Source organism: Acinonyx jubatus, chromosome E3 (genome assembly GCF_027475565.1).
Source record: "Acinonyx jubatus isolate Ajub_Pintada_27869175 chromosome E3, VMU_Ajub_asm_v1.0, whole genome shotgun sequence".
NCBI classification, from domain to species: Eukaryota; Metazoa; Chordata; class Mammalia; order Carnivora; family Felidae; genus Acinonyx; species Acinonyx jubatus.
The window spans coordinates 30,350,803-30,369,003 of NC_069398.1; the positions used below are offsets into that span (position 1 = coordinate 30,350,803).

At 44.9% G+C, this 18,201-nt stretch overlaps 2 protein-coding genes and 1 non-coding gene across 16 annotated transcripts in view; 1 reads left to right on the plus strand and 2 right to left on the minus strand.

Annotated features, from left to right (window-relative positions):
* Window positions 1-15,408, minus strand: part of TRRAP (transformation/transcription domain associated protein) — a 111,750-nt gene extending 96,342 nt beyond the window's left edge. For 11 of the 14 annotated variants that reach the window (XM_027042218.2, XM_027042225.2, XM_027042227.2 and 8 more), the window contains exons 1-9: window positions 15,169-15,307; window positions 12,660-12,819; window positions 12,201-12,250; window positions 6,709-6,819; window positions 5,371-5,475; window positions 4,374-4,457; window positions 3,016-3,072; window positions 1,465-1,590; window positions 80-157 (exon numbers count right to left, since the gene is read on the minus strand). In XM_027042218.2, the coding sequence (XP_026898019.1) occupies window positions 80-157; window positions 1,465-1,590; window positions 3,016-3,072; window positions 4,374-4,457; window positions 5,371-5,475; window positions 6,709-6,819; window positions 12,201-12,250; window positions 12,660-12,759 (711 nt within the window). In that variant the 5' untranslated portion in view covers window positions 12,760-12,819; window positions 15,169-15,307. The other 3 variants (XM_027042215.2, XM_027042213.2, XM_027042214.2) reach the window with 3 other exon arrangements.
* LOC128313716 (small nucleolar RNA ZL1) lies at window positions 12,333-12,538 on the minus strand. The gene has a single exon (XR_008294778.1). It is a non-coding gene; the product is annotated as a small nucleolar RNA ZL1 (small nucleolar RNA).
* Window positions 14,524-17,288, plus strand: LOC113594538 (sterile alpha motif domain-containing protein 1-like). The gene is made up of 2 exons (XM_053213532.1): window positions 14,524-16,032; window positions 16,243-17,288. Exon 1 carries the CDS (start codon window positions 14,637-14,639, stop codon window positions 15,636-15,638), a length of 1,002 nt encoding a protein of 333 aa, XP_053069507.1. The 5' UTR covers window positions 14,524-14,636; the 3' UTR covers window positions 15,639-16,032; window positions 16,243-17,288.
* Window positions 17,289-18,201: the final 913 nt, after the last annotated feature.

Below are 18,201 nucleotides of genomic sequence, written 5' to 3' on the forward strand. Positions count from 1 at the left end.
TGCCACAGAAAATCAGAAATGAATTTTGTCATAAAATAAGAAGCCAAAACCCCAAGAAACTAGTAAGCAGCACACATACCTGATACATTAAAACAACAATAATGGGCAATTCTGCCAACACTTTCAGAGAAAGAGACCCTCTTGGGATGATGGAATGCTGTAAGACAGAAGCAAATGGGGCCAAGGTTATCACCATGGCACTTAAAATAACCCACCACTCAGCATCGCCCCAAGGAAACGAAGAGAAAGGAAAATACTGCCACATCTTTGTAAATATCTGTGGTGAAAGATCCAAACCACTTTGAAAATAAAGCACAGAGAACTATCGTTTAATATAAAGGTTTTTACATACTTTCCAACGTCACCACCTATGGTAAAAACATCAGGAAAATTCGTCTAAACTCAGACATTCAAATCACCTGAGGAAACTTTATTTTTTATTTTTTGGGGAAATTTCCAATTAGTATCTATTATTTTACTTAAAAGAACAACAGCAAAAAGTACAAATTTACCCAGCTTTATTCAAAGGTATTTATAAACAGAGAGCGCTTACGATAAACATAAGAAAAAATTCACTAGTCTTAACATATTAAGAACTCCCAGCACAGGTGAGGAGAATGTCAGACACAGATCCAGAAGGGGCAATGGACAGGAACAGACAAGCAAGAAAAGAAACACAAAGACGGACATCGAAACCGAGTTCCTAATTCAGGAGGAGAAAAGGAAAGAAAGCTTTCTCCGACATGTAGTTTCCTGTTTATTCTAGCACAAACTGAAACATGCTGCAAAACGATGGCAGTGAAACAGATACAGATGGATAGTATCCTTGGATCAATCCTAATAACACAGCCACAGTAACTGCTCAGTACAGGTTACCTTTACGCCAGACGCTTCAAATACCTCACATCACCTGCAGACAATACTGGCATTACCTTCACAAAATCCCACCAGACGGGCTTGTCAGATAAGGAGATGGAAAATTAAGGACAGAACAAAAGCTATGTACTTTGTTACAGCCAAAAAAGCCTAAGTGGTGGGGCTGGAACATCGTCCCCAAGTTTTAAGCTTCTGTCCTGAGAGCCCATGCTCTCAGGTACTGAATCGCAAATTTATATGCAGCTTAAAGGGACGTCGTCAATGTCAAAGCTAAGGATGGAACAGAGGTCACCTCGCCTGGGCAGCTGCTCTTCCCAACAGAGGATTCTGGATTTGCACTACTGTCTTATCATTTTATCTTCCCATCCACGGTGAGCAACAGTTCACGTTCAGGACTTGCGGGCTGCACAGCAGAACCAGTGATACTCTCAAGCACTCACACGCCTCTGATCTTAACTACCTCAAGTGCTTAGAGGAAAAATCCCCAAAATACACTAAAAATATACATGAAGGGTACCTCATTTTTTTCCTCTACCAAGTATAGAAGACATGGATAAAAACAAAGCAAAATGATGGAAAAAAACTTACTGTTCTTGTCTCACTGTCCTCGCGCTCTGGATTGACTTTCACAGCAATTGTTGTGATCATACCAACCATTTCTGGGGGAGGGACTGTGTTCTCGGGGATCACCTGAGGGTTCTCAAAGTAGCGGTTCTGCATAGAAAGAGCAGAAATCATTCTTCCGAGTCAGACACAATATTCCTCAATGAAACACACCTGACACCTGATGGAGCAAACCCAGTGTTGTACGCTTTTCCGTTGCACTGATGCCATAGTACTTGGGGTCCTCTTTACGGACAAAGAGAACATGACAGCGACATCCTCTACCGTCAACAATGGAAAACAAAAAACTCGCCCAAAGTATTTTCTCCTTTTTTTCCTGGCTGGTAAGAGATCAGGTGCATGGCATTCCGTCACTACCTCAGTGGGGGGGGCGGGGGGGGGTGGGGGGGGATGTAGCCCCTCCCTCTGGTGGTAGGAAACTCAGAGCTAGTCCCCACTGAATCCACTTTCCAAACAGTCTCCTACACATAGATCAAAGACAGGAATGGAAGCAAAGCACAGACATTTTTAAAAGCCAGGGCCTCACTGCCATCCTTAGTTCTCAATGCGATTTGGGCTTTAGATTAAATAAGACCACTTCTTATGAAAAGCAGCTTTTCTGACTGAATGGCAAGTGTCAGCACTTGCTAACTCAGTAATAATGATAACTTGACAATTTCAGAATGCAACAAATGAAATTTTATACATTCGTAGATTAAAATCCTTAAAATACCAAAAGGATATTACTTCTTTGATTTTTAAAAAATTCCTTTAAAGCTTAAAAAAAAAAATCTTTAGAAAAACTTTGATACACGAACAGATTCATGCACAATGATTTTTACCAAAAATTTTTTACCAGTATTACTTGTGATTGTGACAGGAAGTGGAAATTGGGAAAACCAGCATCAAGGAGACAATCCAGGTGCACACACAGGACGGGAAATTATGGGGCCACTAAGAACTATGACTGCTGGCAGAAAAGTGTGTTACAGGATGTTCCAAACTGGTCCCAGTGGCACCGTCTATTAGGTGAGAGTAAGGTGGGGAGGAGACCGCCCTCATGCACGCCATGCGCTTTCACACACTGCTGAAGCCACTGAGAAAGACTTCTTTCAATATAGGAAGGAATTTTAATGACACTGAAAAGGAATCTAAAAGCGGACGCTACCTCCCAAAAAAACCTCACAATAGGAGTGCAACCATCTTTAAAAAGCGTGGAAAAAGTGAAACTTTAATATCAACAGTTGCTTACAAGTAAGAAAATTACAATTTACCTTGGGTTTTTTGTTTTTTGCAAATTTCTACACTAAAACACACTGCTTTTACATAAAAAATGACGTATTTAAACAGTGAAACCGAAAGAACTCCTTTTAAATGGCTGATTTATCAACCTCCATTCTGACCACCACTAAACACTCCTCATCCTCAAATTTGCATTCCCCCCAATTATTCCTTCAACCCAACTATTTCAAATTCCCTTTGGAATGAGGAATAAATGTATACAAATAATAGATTCAAACGATATTAAAAACCTACCACTACTTTTGGAAGCTCCTTGTAAATCTGTTTCACAAAATCCAAAAAATGATGAATCTGAAAGTAAAATTTTAAAAAGACAACATAAGAAATTTATAAACAGAAAATATAGTAAGTAATGCAAGTGCTAATACATGAGTACAAGAACTCATAAAACAGGCAGGAAAAATGTCAGACTCAAATTCCAACAGGCAATGAACGTGAACAGACAAAAAAAGAAATAAGAAGGAAGTAAGTTTCTAAATCAGGAAGAGCAAAGGAACAAAAATGAAAATAAATACCACTTATTGCCTTTCAAAAAGTACTACTATCCATGTGAGATGGAATCCAACCAGAAGGAGACTCTCTTATACTACCAAGGGAAGCATGAACCGCTCAAACCCTTCTGGAAATCAACTTAATGACAATCAATATCTCTCAGAAGCATTAAAACATTAACTCGCTTGACTTGATAACTCTACTACAAAACCAGTCTATGAAATAATTTGAACTGTAAACAAGATATTTAGCAATAGTCTTAACATAAAAATTCTGCAATACCTTAACTATCTAAAAACAAGGGCATCGTAAGAAAGACTACTACACATCCATTAAAAATCAACTTTGTAAAGAATTTTTTACAATCAGGAAAACACTCTTATGTAGAAAATATACATATACATAAGATAGGGACAAGGAACAGAAATCAAGACATCAAAATCGCTTTCTTAAAATGACAGGAATTCTATTTCATCTTTACTCTTTTAACTGCAAAATAATCCACAACATGCATTTACTAAAGTTAATGTTAGAGAAGATACTACCTTAATTATGACTAACAGCAGGTTTAATGCTTACTTTGTAGGTACCAATCACTCTGCTAAGAACTTAACTTTCATACTGAATTCTTCAAGCAATCTTTTGTGGCTATGTCCTGTGAGGGCGCTCATTTTATGGAAAAAGCTCCAAAGGGCTAGGAGCTGACCCAATGCCAATTACAGATGGTCAATTACTGAGTTACAGAGCTGAGATTCCAAGCCAGTTCTGACTTCAGAACCCACATCTCACACCCTTGCAGAGCATACAATGACTGAAGCCTTCCAGCACATCAGACCTGTAAATACCAGAATTACCCAAACAGCCCTGCCAGTTTAGTAGTTTACCACGTTTCAACTAATGTACAAATTCAGCAGAATATTCATATAAACATGGACCAAACAAAAATCACTGTGAAACCCATAAAGACTTCCCCCCAGACTGAGGCTATCCTTTTCTGGAAAGCAGCATGTCCCATCAATTCTAAAAGAGAGTATACACATTATGCAAAAGAAAAAGCCTGTTGACATACTTTTATAAATGCTATCAGTCTAAACACTTACTTCTTGTGTGATGGGTGGCCTGAACTGTTTGTGTAGCTCGATAATGATTCTTAGACAAATAAGAACATTCTCTTCGTTTTCCGTCTTAAAAAAGAAAAAAAAAAGCATTTAAAAAGAGTTACACTTCTAAGATTATTTTAATCTAAAGATCACAGGCTATTTTCTAAGCATTTTTCTGTACACGCACCCAATGTCAGCCAACCCAGATTTCATGTGTTGAACACAGAACACAGTAGCCTCAGACAAGAAGCTTTTGAGGTCTTTGGTGGACCAACGGAAGGGTATCCTGCCAGTGAGCTCTGGAGAGTAACACTTTGGCAAGTCACACCATGAAGGAAGGTCTTAATGGTCCAAAGGACGCTTTCTCGTTGCTTAAAAATGCTGCCAACAGAACTGGTGAGCATCCACCCCGTATTGGACAATCTGCTAAATCCTTTACGCTCTCTGAATGGGGGTGTCCTCCACATCTTACCTATGAGGAAGCTAAGGCTCAGAGAAGGTAAGCAATGAGGCTACCACAGCAGCTAACCCATGGCAGAAGAGGCTCTGAATCCAACTCTATCCCCCTCCAAAGCTCACCCATCCAAGAGGCCCCGAAATACAACAGAATTCTAAACCCGTTGGGACTAAGCAGCAAGGAAAGTTTTAGAGGTTAACATTAACAGGTATCAGGTGGATTCACCCGAAGAGTTTGAGAAACTCTTTAGCAGCATCTACTGTGCCTGAAGTAGAAGAAAACCAAAGGGCCCTGCACTCTGAGTCTGTCTACCCAAACCTTTCCAAACATTTCCACTATGTCTACTCAATTCCCTGCTGACTCCATGAATCTTTAAATAATATTTCTTAGTAATTTGGTTGGCAAAATGGACATTAAGAAAGTTTTTACTCATGCGAATCACAACTTCAGTGAAAGAGAAGCATGGAATACCAGATTCTACAAGAAGAAAACCACTGAAAGTCTGAATACGGCTAAATAACAAGAATTCTCAAAGATTACCTCTAAAAAGCGAAACATCACAGATAGAACGTTTTTTGTATGAGGACGAAGATGTTCGTTGGTTGGTATCCTGTGAATTATTTCAAGGACCAGTTTCCGCAGTTGCTGGTGAAGAAAAATAAAAAACATAAATATCAAATCCTTCCAAGAATCCCAGAAGAATTCTTTTATACTCTCCAAGTTACATGGCTGTCTGCACCCCACACTGGGAACCACCCAACTACAAGATGGACCCCATTTCAGGAACAGTCTTGTAAATTACTTAAACGTAATCCCAGGTACATACCGCAAACCATTACTTCAAGCTTTCCACAGTCGTGTACCAAATCAACCAAGCCTAACCTTCCCTCTTTGAAAACTTATCACTATTTCCAGCGGAAGGGCACTAGTGTGTGATTGCTGGCTGCATTTCAGATGAAAGAGCACAACACAAACTGAACTTGGTCTGGGATCTCCTTCCATCATGTGTTTGGTTCCTATGATCCTCTCCCTGGTTGATTCTCTTGGGCCCGAGGACTGACTGCATCACAAGCTGACTAAGCTTCTGGAGTACGACTGTGGCGTCAACAACTAAAAGGTAGGTCAAATGTGTAGATCTTCAACTGGTACAACATAAAAATGCTTTGTTTAGCATTATGTTAACTTTTAAAGAGTTATTTTTAAGAGACATGCACTGAAATATTTATAGAAAAAATTATGATGAGACAGTCTTAAAATGATCAAGGTGGGGGGGGAGGGTGCAAAGCACGGGGGCGGGTACAGATAAAACAAAACTGGCCAGAAGTTACGAGAATGGACACTAAGAGTAGATGAGGCACTAGCTATGGAGAGGGTCACCTAAGGGATCACTCCCTCTTTTTGTGGATATATGAACTCGTCTATAGTACACAGTGTATACATGTCACCAGTCAGCAAAAGTAAAGAATTAAAACCAAGACATTTAACTGAAGAGGCATGGTTTGGGACAAAACTATCCTTACTGACAAAACCTCTCCTACTCTATTTATTATTTTTTAATGTTTGTTTATTTTTGAGAGAGAGAGAGACAGAGACAGAGACAGAGTGTGAACAGGGGAGGGGCAGAGAGAGAGGGAGACACAGAATCTAAAGCAGGCTCCAGGCTCTGAGCGGTCAGCACAGAGCCCGACGTGGGGCCCAAACCCATGAATGGCAAGATCAGACCTGAGCTGAAGTCAGACGCTTCACCAACTAAGCCACCCAGGTGCTTATAACGTCTCTTATTCTAAAGTGGAACCCTAAGTTTTCTCACTTGTTTTAATTCATAAATGCTTGCAAGCCAACATTTTCTCTGCTCGCTGACATTTCTGAACAGATTACCTGGGCTGGTTTCTCCTGAAGAAACTGGACCTCCCCATCTTGAAGAAATGTGAGAAATCGGGGGATGATGTGCTCGAGGAATGTGGAATATTGAGGAGATGATGTGACATTCTAATTAGGCAAAGATAAAAGAAAACCCCGTTAAGTCTGCGTATTTTCATATTTTCATTTCCCATTCACACTATAACCTCAAAAGAGAAAACACTTTAGCGAGGCCAAAAGTAATTTTTAGTGCTTTTAGAGGCTTTTGTGATTGAAGTTTTAAAACTTTAAAAAAAAATTTTTTTTAATGTTTATTTCTGAGACAGAGAGAGACAGAGCATGAGTGGGAGAGGGGCAGGGAGAAGGAGACACAGAATCCAAAGCAGGCTCCAGGCTCTGAGCTGTCAGCACAGAGCCCAACACGGGGCTTGAACTCATAAACCGTGAGATCATGACCTGAGCCAAAGTCGGTCGCTCAACCGACTGAGCCACCCAGGGCCCCTAAAAAATTTTTTTTTTAACGTTTATTTTTGAGACAGAGAGAGACAGAGCATGAACGGGGGAGGGGCAGAGAGAGAGGGAGACACAGAATCGGAGGCAGGCTCCAGGCTCTGAGCCATCAGCCCAGAGCCCAACGCGGGGCTCGAACTCACGGACCGCGAGATCGTGACCTGAGCCGAAGTCAGACGCTTAACCGACTAAGCCACCCAGGCGCCCCTAAAGTTTTTTTTTTTAATGTTTATTTATTTTTGAGAGAGAGAGTGAGACGGAGCATGAGAGGAGGAGGGCCAGAGAGAGGGAGACACAGAATCAGAAGCAAGCTCCAGGCTCTGAACTGTCAGCACAGAGCCCGACACAGGGCTCGAACCACAGACCACGAGAATAGGACCTGAGCCGAAGTCGGACGCCCAACTGAATGAGCCACCCAGGCGCCCCTGGGGTCTCGTGATTGCAGTTTTAAATTAATTAAAATGACCACTGCTTCTGAAATCCAATTTAAGAGCCCAAATGTTAACATTTACTGTTAAAAGTAGAAATACTAGCACTGTGGAAAATGTGGAACTCAGAGCCTGCTCTAGAAGGTGGCTGTGCCACCACCTGAGTAAGAAACTTCTGAAAGGTCATTTAGCTTCTAGATCTTACTTTCTTCAGGTGGAAAACAAAGAGCCTAAACACACTGACACCTCTTTCTAATCTGAAGCTAATTTACTGGTTAGATCTACATTAATTGGATTATAACCCAACCTAATCCATTATTTATCCCAGCACTGATTCTAAAAGAACAGAAAATGAAACTACAGTCTGGAGACCGTGCAGTAAAATGGCTCCTAGAGCACTTTCTGGAACCCACTCAGGAAGTGGGAACCTTGGGCAGTTATTCAGCCTCTGTGCCTCAGCATCCCCATCTGTTGAGTATCCTATTATTTCCTGATGTAAGTAATCATGTAAAGACTACATGAGTTAATTTACAATGCAGCAAATGCTCTGTGGTAAATGCTCAATAAATGTCATCTGGTGTTATTACCAGAGCGCCATGCTATGGTAATATATTTTTTTTTATTCTTTCTCTCGTGGTCCTCACAAGCCCAACGTAAGTATTGTCTCCATTTCTCTGATAAAGAAGCTCAGAGAGGTTATAAATGTTGCTGAATGTCAGTCCATCTGTAAACTTTAGAAGTGGATGCAAATTAAGTCTAACAGCCAAGTCCCCTCCCCTGCTAAGGCCTCACTTGCTCATGCAACAAATTCTCATTGAGGATTCTATCACGTGCTCTGCGGGGATACAATGAAGAAAGTAGATACAATTCGTGCCCTCAGAGATGGGGAAGGCAGTCACGTGCTGGGAAGACCGATAAAGAACAATACAGAATTATGATGGAGAAGGTAATGGCAACTAAGGGCACATCTATAAATGGGACACAATGTAGTGAATGGAACCAACGGCAGAGAACGCCTTCCCCAAGAAGCCATGTTTATGCTCAAACCTAAAAGGTGAGCAGGAGTTAGCCATGTGAAAAAGTGGAAAAGGACAAGGTTTGAAAAAAAACATACACAAAGGCACAAAATTATGAGAAAGCCTGGGTGTAAAAGGCACTAAAACTAGTTCCTAATGGGAGGGACGGGAGCAAGGGACTAAGTGGTTAAATTGTTACTATCGCAAGAAGCATCTGGGCAGTTAACTAAATACAAGTGTCTCAAACTCCAGACACTGATCTGGGCTGAAAATAAAAGTATAGGGTTATCTATCACACTAAGGTAATCTATCACCCTAAGGTAAGTTTCTTACTCTTGTCTATCACACTAAGGTAATCTTGGAAGGGGAATCTATGAAGGGTAAGACAGAGGAAAAGGTGAAAACCAGAAAAGAGTGTGGTCCCATGCAAAAATAACACCTGAGCACCACCAGGTTCCCAGGGCGAACCCAGGGCTCCATTCACACAGTACGCCGTGGGGGACCCCACCGTGCCTTGCAGCTCCCCCCAAGCAGACTATGAATTCACTGGGAGCAGGAACTGTGTTTGTCACCTCTCATGCCTAGAACTTAAGACTTTTTAGGGAGATGCCCACATTCAAGGGCATAAGGTAGAAGATTCATGCTGGAACATTACCAAGGTTACCAAGAAATCCAGCTCATCTGCACATAAGCCCATTAGCAACCACGGATTCCATAGCTCTCAAAACGTCAGTTTCAAATTTCTCCCATAAAAAAGATTCATTCAACAAGATGCCCCGTTGTGCTGCCAGCATTACAACTTAGCCCCCAGCTCTTTGATCCATATGAATTTTTCATGCGAGTTCTAACTCAAAGCTTTTATTTTCTGTCCTGAAAGATGGTCCATACATTTACTTAGATCACAATTTTATTCCTAAGTGCTTGAGGAAATTTCTAAGGCTCCTGAAAGCACTGGAATTTTTTTTAATTTCACTCGTCCCATTCAGACTTTCTTCCAGGGTGGAAATGGTGGCAATACAGAATTACCTACTGATGCTCATCCTAGTATTTAATTCTTTGAAGGGCTTAGTTTTCTGGATTTTACTTAAGGCAAACGTTCATATCATACAGATTTCAAAAGTCACTATTTTAAAAAGCCCGAAGTATACTGCTTTGGTAAACGTTTAGTTCTCTGGATTGAATCAACGCACCTGGGACCAAAGTCCAAAATTAACTTGCTAACAGCGAGAAATGAAACAAGAGGCAAAGGGGCCAGGCACCTAATCCGGATAGCCTCGTGCCCACACTCAGAGGCCGGATTCAAGTGCTTGTTTCTGCAGGTTCACGAGACCCTCCATGACTTGATCCTCTCAAACCCACTGGGGCTGTGGTTCTCACTTACCAGCTCTGCCAAAAACGCAGAATGCAGGCCTATCATGTCCTCCCTTCCACCTCTTTTTTTAGTTTTTTTGTGTTTTGTTTTTAACAGCTTGCGTTAGCAGCTTGGGCAGAAAAGAAAGCTCTTTAGCTCAATCTCTAAATATCTCAGGATTTTTTTTTTTCCCAGCTCAGTTCAGGGCAACAAGTCCTTAACGTCTACTTAGAACAAAACTACCAAAGAAAAACTCCCACCAAATGGAAATACTCCCCATTACTACAGATCCTAGAGCATCTGATTCATCCCCACTGATTCCGACCTTTGCAATTCAAATGACCACGTCAGAAGCTAGAAACATTTTGTTAATTACATGAACTCTCTGAGAAAAGTTTTATTATCTCCACACGAAAAGAAATGTGACCTTCTCTTTTGCCTATGAAACTAACAGCACCAGACTAACCATAAAGTTGGACAAAACACGAGAGAACAGTTTTCAGGTGCTGGACAAGGGCCACGATCTCCAGAGTGGAGATTACATGGCCACCACGGCTCTCTGCTCAGGCACGGATGCCCTGACGGGCTCGGCACGCTGGCGCCCAAGGATGGTATGATGGTCCTGCTGAGCTGAGGAGCAAACACCAGAGTTTCAGGCAGTTCAGGTGGCTGGAACCTGCAAAGGAGAACCCCAGCGAAACAGGAAGTACAGGGGATGGTCTTCTCTGAGTCCTTGAGACCTTGACTGAGGGCTGAGCTGCACGTCCAGGTAAGAGGAGGTAACGCTACCTGCAGCTCACCAAGAGGGGCAAAGACCCATCAGGGGTCTAGCAGTGCTGGAGGATGTTGTGGGTCCAGCCTGGCCACACTGCACTTTCTTAACACCTCTTTCTCACCCCAGACACCCAGCTGAGCAAGGTCCCTGCCCTAGAGTAAAGCCTCTAAACAAGCAAAGCCTCAAATCAACTTCTGAATCACCTGGAGCTGGAGTTTGGAGGCTAAATTCCACTGACTCAGAGAGACCTGGGGACCATCTCAGCCTTCCCACAGGTCCTCCATACCATAGCATAAAACCAAGCCTCTGCAGGTTCGAGGAGATCAGCCGGCCACTGAACTGCCTACCACAATCAACATATCAGCACTCTTCAGAGGGAGGGAACGGAAGAAGCTAGAGTCCCTACGTTTCACATACAATATTCAGCATACTCAAAAAGTCCCAGACGTGCGAAGAGGCAGGATCATGTGACCCCCAGATTTACTCAAGACTTGAATGCAGTCATTATAAACATGTTCCAAGAACAAAATGGGCATTAATGAACGATGATCATCTCCGTGAAGACCCAAAATCTAAAAAGAAGAACCAAATGGAAGTTCCAAAACTGAAAGGACAATAACTGAAATAATATAAAAAATAAATTGAAATTTTAAAAAATCTCAGCAGTTGGGGCGCCTGGGTGGCTTGGCCGGTTAAGCGTCCGACTTCGGCTCAGGTCATGATCTCACGGTCCGTGAGTTCGAGCCCCGCGTCGGGCTCTGTGCTGACAGCTCAGAGCCTGGAGCCTGTTTCATATTCTGTGTCTCCCTCTCTCTCTGCCCCTCCCCTGTTCATACTCTGTCTCTCTCTGTCTCAAAAATAAATAAACGTTAAAAAAAAAATTAAAGAAAAAAACATCTCAGCAAACTGGAGAGGACACAAAACACTGTGACCCTGAAGGCAGGCAGTAGAAATTATCCAATCTAAAGAACACAGACAAGACAGACTGAAGAAAAGTGCACAGAGACCTAACAGGACACTATAAAACCGTGGAATGTGAGACTCAGAAGAGAGAAACTGCTCAAGGTCACGGAAGTGATTAAGTAACAGAGCCACAACGGACTTCCAGCTCTCACTCCACCTGTTATTATGTGAATACAACAAATCTACCACACAAGTGTGAGCGCATCCTGAAAGCATATGCCTCAAAACGAAAACAAGTTCAACCACCAAAACCAAAGCAACATTCCTCAACATCACTTGAAGTTCACGGTCACTAGGTGAGGAAGTTGGACAATACTGTGTGCAGGTCAAATTTCAGTTCTGAAATGCAATAGGTCACACTAACAGAGAGAACGATTTCTGACTTACTAGTAAGATTGACAGAGGAGCAGTTGGAAAGTACATGTGAATATTCAGCTCACAAGAAAAAAAATAAATTAAGCTCATACCTCAAAATTTTCACTAACTTCTTGCATCATTTTTAACTTTGTTTCATCAGCTGTAAATGACAAAACAAGTCATCAGGTAATTGAAATTATGTTAAGGGTCTTCAGAAAATGATAAGATTTAGGGAGTTAAGAGAAGCAATCAGATCTTATCAGTTTGACTGTCATGGTCCAACAGAAGGCACATAACTTGTTCCCTACCACCAGTCACACACACACTCATACTCCCAGACATGCATGTGCATGCACAGACAAGGGCACAGATATGTACATACATACACACACACACACGTGTGCCTCTTTGGGGCTCCAGCCAGCAATGCTCATCACTTTGCTTCTCCACAAGGCAGGGAATGGGAAAATTAGGATAAAAGCTGACATTACTATTTATCTCCAGGTGCATGTCATTTGAACGGAACAGAATGAGTCCCGATAATGTACTTCTTAACAGAATTGACTCACGTGTATTTACATCCGTGAGAGCTGCCACGAACTGAAGGTATTTTTTCATCAGAGTGGTTTGGTCAACCACCGTGGCCCCCTGTGTTGCAACAAATGCCATTTTTTTTTCAGCCGGTTGGTTTCTCAAGAGAAAGGTATCAGGTCCATGAGTTCACCCAGCCTATGAAAAGAAGCACATGGTCTGTCAACTTATTAACGGCACAGGCTCACAATCTATATGGAAAATCTTACCTAAATAACTACATTAAACTAAATACTTTTTAATTAACCCAGAATACTATTCATTCTGCTTTTTGGAAAATGAAATTTACTTATATCCATTTTATCTATTAACTTCTAAACATGATTTTTATAAATAGACGTCCCCCTCTCCCCCTTACTGTATATTTTTCTTTCCCTAGGCCAGGGGTTGGCAAACTCTCTATAAGCCAGAAAGTAAACAGTTTAGCCTTTTTAGTCTCTATCACAACACTTAACTCTGTTATAGCCAATAAACAGCCATGGACAACCCACAGATGAAAAATCATGGCTGTGATCCAGAGAGCTTTTATTTATGGACACCGAAATTTCAATATCATATAATTCTAAAATGTCATGAAACATTCTTCTTCTGTGGATTTTTTCTCAACCATTTAAAAATGTAAAAACCGGGGTGCCTAGGTGGCTCAGTCGGCTAAGCGTCCAACTTTGGCTCAGGTCATGATCTCGCAGTTCGTGGGTTCGAGCCCCACATTGGGCTCTGTGCTGACCGCCCAGAGACTGGAGCCTGCTTCGGATTCTGTCTCTCCCTCTCTCTCTGCCCCTCCCCCATGGGTACTCTGTCTCTCTCTCTCAAAAATAAATAAAACATTAAAAAAATAATAAAAAAGGTAAAAAGCATTCCTAGTTCACAGGCTATATAAAAACACACAGCTGAGGGGCGCCTGGCTGATTCAGTCAGTAGAGCATGAGACTTTCGGTCTCTGGGGTGTAAGTTCGAGCCCCACGTTGGGTGCAGAGGCGTAGAGATCACTTAAAAATAAAAATCCTAAAAAAGAAAACAAAAACAAACACAGGCAGCTGACTGGATTTGGCAACCTCTATCCTAGGTGATTGGTTCTCAAACTTCAGTGTGCACTAAGATCACCAGGTGCCAAAGACGGACTTCCAAGCACTACCCAGAGACTGTGGTTCAGTGAGGGGCCCAGGAAGCTGTAAATTTTGTTTGCAGCTGGCACAAAGTAGGTACTTAGAAAATACTCTTTCAATGAATGAATGCATGCATGCTTCAGGTCGTTGATGACCACACTTCAGGAGCTACCTCTCCAGGCTGACACTTGGTTTGAATTTTAAGAGCCCTCACAGAAGTATCTTGAGAACCTGATGAATTTGCTTTTACCCATCTTCCTTGTGTATAGAACTGTTTAATTCCACCGGGCACGAAGCCGCAGTTTCAGGACTTAATTTGCTTCTTCTGCCGACCTTTGAAAAGCCCTGCCTACCGGATGCACTCCCTTGCAGCTCACACTTGTGCCCCAAGTGATGGGGACACCCTGACTCCACAAAGCCTCTTCTGGCCACGGTCTCCGAGACCACCAAAAAAAGCACTTGGATGCAGAAAACGCCGAGAGGTGCTCTATCCCGCTCCTCCTGCTCCGGGCAGGAAAACTCATGGAGACAGAAGAGGGGGATTCCGTCAGCCCTGCTGGAAGACCTGACTACTTACTGCTTCCTCTTTCGGGCATTTCACCGAATGCCCCCATATTCTCATCCCTGGGGACCCAAGAGTCAGGGTGAGGGCCTCTCTGTGCCTACGAAACTTCGGGTCGTGCCCAAACTCCTTGGACCCCCTTTTTCACCGAAGTCAACTCTTCCATCGCCCGGGGCCCCAAGAGGCCAGGCCCCGCGTTCTGCTGGGCCTGGGGGTGAGAGTGAGGGTGGGAGGTGGGCTGAGGAGTGAAAACGGCCCATCCCGCCCGTCTGCGGGAGAGCAGCTTGATGATGCCGCCGGCCACGGGCCCGACGGAAGCCCGCGTCCCGGCCCAGGTGGGAAGGCCAGAGCCGGAGCCGCGCCCGCGCACAAACGGCCCGGCCGCCCCGCCCCGCCGCGCCGCGACTGAGGCGGCGCCGCCGGACCAGAGGGGGCGCTGTCGTCGCCGCTACCTTCGCTCTCCGCGCCGGGCCGGACGAGCCAGGGGCCTGCGTGGAGGCCGGGAGGTGCCAGGCTGGCCCGGGACGCCTCCGGGGGAACGGGGCCCCAACCTCACGCTCTCTCTTCCCGGTCTCAAACGGCTCTCCGCTTCCCTCCTTTTGTCGTCGTCCCTGGGCACCCAGCGTCCGCCCTCCAAGCCGTGCTACGGCGAGCGCCGAGGGCCAATTCCCGCTCCGCTAGCCGTCCGTCTCCCAGAGCTCCCCAGCGCCGCCAGGCAGGCGGAGGCTACAGGGCGGCCGCCGGCCCCCGCCTCCCGGGCTGGACCCCGGTGGGAGCTGGGAGGGGGGGACCTAGGGGGACCCGGCGTACGGAGCCTACCTCTGTCGCTCCGCGGAGCCGCCGCACAGGCCTCCCCACGCCGGGTCCCCGCCGCACTGGTCCGGGCAGCAGCGCGAGCCTCCTGGGGGCGTTCCGCTGCCCTCCCTCGCCTGCCTGCGCCTGCCCGCGATTACCCTCACCTCGGCGGCCGGCCTCCTGCAGCTCCAGCCCGCGACCCCCAGCGAAGCCCTCGCAGCCACAGCCGCCGTGCAGTCCCGCCCCCGCTTAAAGCGGCCGCGCCCGCCGCGGGTGAAATAGGCCCGGGCGCACCGCCCACAAGTGGGTGCGGCCTGGGCAGGCGGCGGGAGCAGGGAGGGGCGTTGCTCCGGGTTGGGCCCGCCTGGCCCTTTAAACCTCCGCCTGCGTGGGCGGGGTCGCCGGCAAGGTTGGAGTGGGCAGGCAGGTGGCGGGAGTCTTTGGGCTCCTGCTGCCCTAAATCTGACCTCAGGAGCCAGGCCCGGAGAGGGTAGGGTAGGGACATCCGGGGCTGCTGCAGGACGGTGGGCCCCCAAGGGGCTTCCTTAGGAGGCGGCGGTCAGGCCCGGGAAGAGTCCATCCCTGAATTGAACGTGGCAGTGGGGCGGGGTTTTCTCCCCCACCTCCTTCCTTTTCTGGGGTAGTTCTTAACCCAGTGGAAAGGTGGAGGCAAGCAGGGGCCTTGGAAAGGCGAAGGCTGGAAAACAAGGAAAGCCCTGGTGTTCTGCTCGGAGATTGTCGGCCTGATCATTTGTTCTGCGGCTACATCACCCAGAGGCTGGACCGGGCAGAGGATCTCTGTCACCTCATACCTGGCGGGCATATGTCTCTGGACCAGGATAGAGCAGTGATGAGAAGGGGAGTGGGGCATAACGCCCTGATGCCCAGGTGAGATGGCGTGGGCTGGACCAAGGGGCCTTAGAAGGGAAAAGTATTGATGGGCCTCACCTACGACTCCATCTAGGATAGTGGTTGAATAGTGAACTGCTCCTGGTAACCCATGGTTAGGTGGACAGAGCATTAAAGTGATGACTTCTCTCCACCACTTCCAGGACCTGTAATCGCTAGGTTACCAAAGTCTTTGTATCCCCTTCCCAGACAGATACATTTCACACCTCGTAATAAAGGCAACTTGTAATGCCTGCAAGAAATCCTGAAGCCCTATTCGGAAGCATGCTCCTTGCTTGTTTAACGTTGCTACCCAAGAACAGTCCTCTATTGAAGTGCTGGAATTTTAAGTGGATGCATTTGGTGTCACTTATTTCTACCCTGGGAGAAATAAAATGGGTCAGAACACCTTTTCCACTGTGGAAAAAGTTGCAACCAAAATCACTCCCCACCCCCAAAAGTAATCAGTCCAAAGTTGGGGAAGGTTGAATAATATGAGAGCTGAAATCAGTGTGCAAACACTTTGTTGTTTAATATTGTTTAGTGGGAAGGGGGTAGAGAAAAAAGCAGAGGGTAGACATCTTTTGATAAGTTTCAGATGAATTGCACAAGCTAGAGACCTATAGTTAAGCCTAGCTCTAACATTGGCTAAATCCCTACACTTCCCACGGCCCCAGCTTCTCCTAGCAAGGTACCCAAATTACTGTAATGATTTTTATCTCTTTTCTTGTCTCTCCCCTGAATTAGAGGTCAGAGACAGTGTCAACTCTATCCCTATCAGGTAAATTAGATCCATGCCTCCTCTGCTTAAAACCCTCCAAAGTCTTTTCAGCTCATCTTCATTCCCTGGGCCTATGTACCTCCCAACCTCATTCTTCATATTCTAGCCACGGTGGCCTGCCTTACTATGCATCATGCCCACCTTTGTGCCTCAGAGGCACAGAGCTGGCTCTTTGTCATCCTTGACGAGCTCAAATGTTACCTCCTCAGAGAGAATCTTCTTCAGATCCAATATAAGAAAACCACTGTTCCTTCCACCTCTCATTCACTGTCTCATAATACTGTATTTTCCCCCAATAGCCTCACAGTCTGAGTATCAGTTTCAGGGTGGCCTTGCATTTGGCTTCTGTGACATAGATACGACTATGTGTGACTACTGTAACATTATTCAATGCAATACAGATACACATAAAAAAATCTTATTATTTTGTTTTCTGCATTTAGTTCATTTATTTAAAAAGATTTTTAAAGACCTTATTTTTTTTAAATTTTTTTTCAACGTTTTTTATTTATTTTTGGGACAGAGAGAGACAGAGCATGAACGGGGGAGGGGCAGAGAGAGAGGGAGACACAGAATCGGAAACAGGCTCCAGGCTCTGAGCCATCAGCCCAGAGCCCGACGCAGGGCTCGAACCCACGGACCGCGAGATCGTGACCTGGCTGAAGTCCGACGCTTAACCAACTGCGCCACCCAGGCGCCTCTAAAGACCTTATTTTTAAATAATCTCTACACCCAACATGGGGCTCAAACTTAACAACCCTAAGGTCAAGAGTCATACACTCTACCCACTGAGCCAGCTTGGAGCCCCTGCATTTAGTTTGTTTTAAAAAAAACTAATAACCAGATCTTTGAATAATGTTAAATAGTTAAATATCTGAATCTCGGTTTCTAACCTTAACAAACTTTTTTTTCCAAGCACAATTTTCTTCTCAGTTCCTGATGGACAAGCACAACTTTCCCAGGTCTGTAAGCAATTCTAATGATGACAGCCAACACTGATTGAGTGCAATGTCCAAAGCACTGTTCTAAGCATTAACTCATTTAATCCTGGCAACATATGTCATAGGGAGTATTTCCGTTTTCAAGAAAAGGAAAGTGAGGCACTGAGAGGAAGTGACTTTCCCAAGGTCACATAACTCTCAGGAAGGATCCAAAGTCTCCCGGTTCCTAGGCCTGGTACTGTCCCCATGCTGGTGACTGATGCTTCTGTGGAGTGACACCTACTAGCATTTTTAACTTTATGGGGGAAGGAGAGCTCACTCCAATCTGTTCCCCCTCCATCAAGGTGAGATGGCAGTGTGGCCAGCGGGCCCATCCTCAGTGGGGACCACAGCTGTCACAGAGACAGAGGCCATACCTATAGGTGCCTTCACTCCCATGCTGCAATT

Bases quoted from the DNA above. Each gene is read 5' to 3' on its own strand.
- LOC113594538 (XM_053213532.1), top strand. From the start codon at position 14,637: ATGATGCCGCCGGCCACGGGCCCGACGGAAGCCCGCGTCCCGGCCCAG.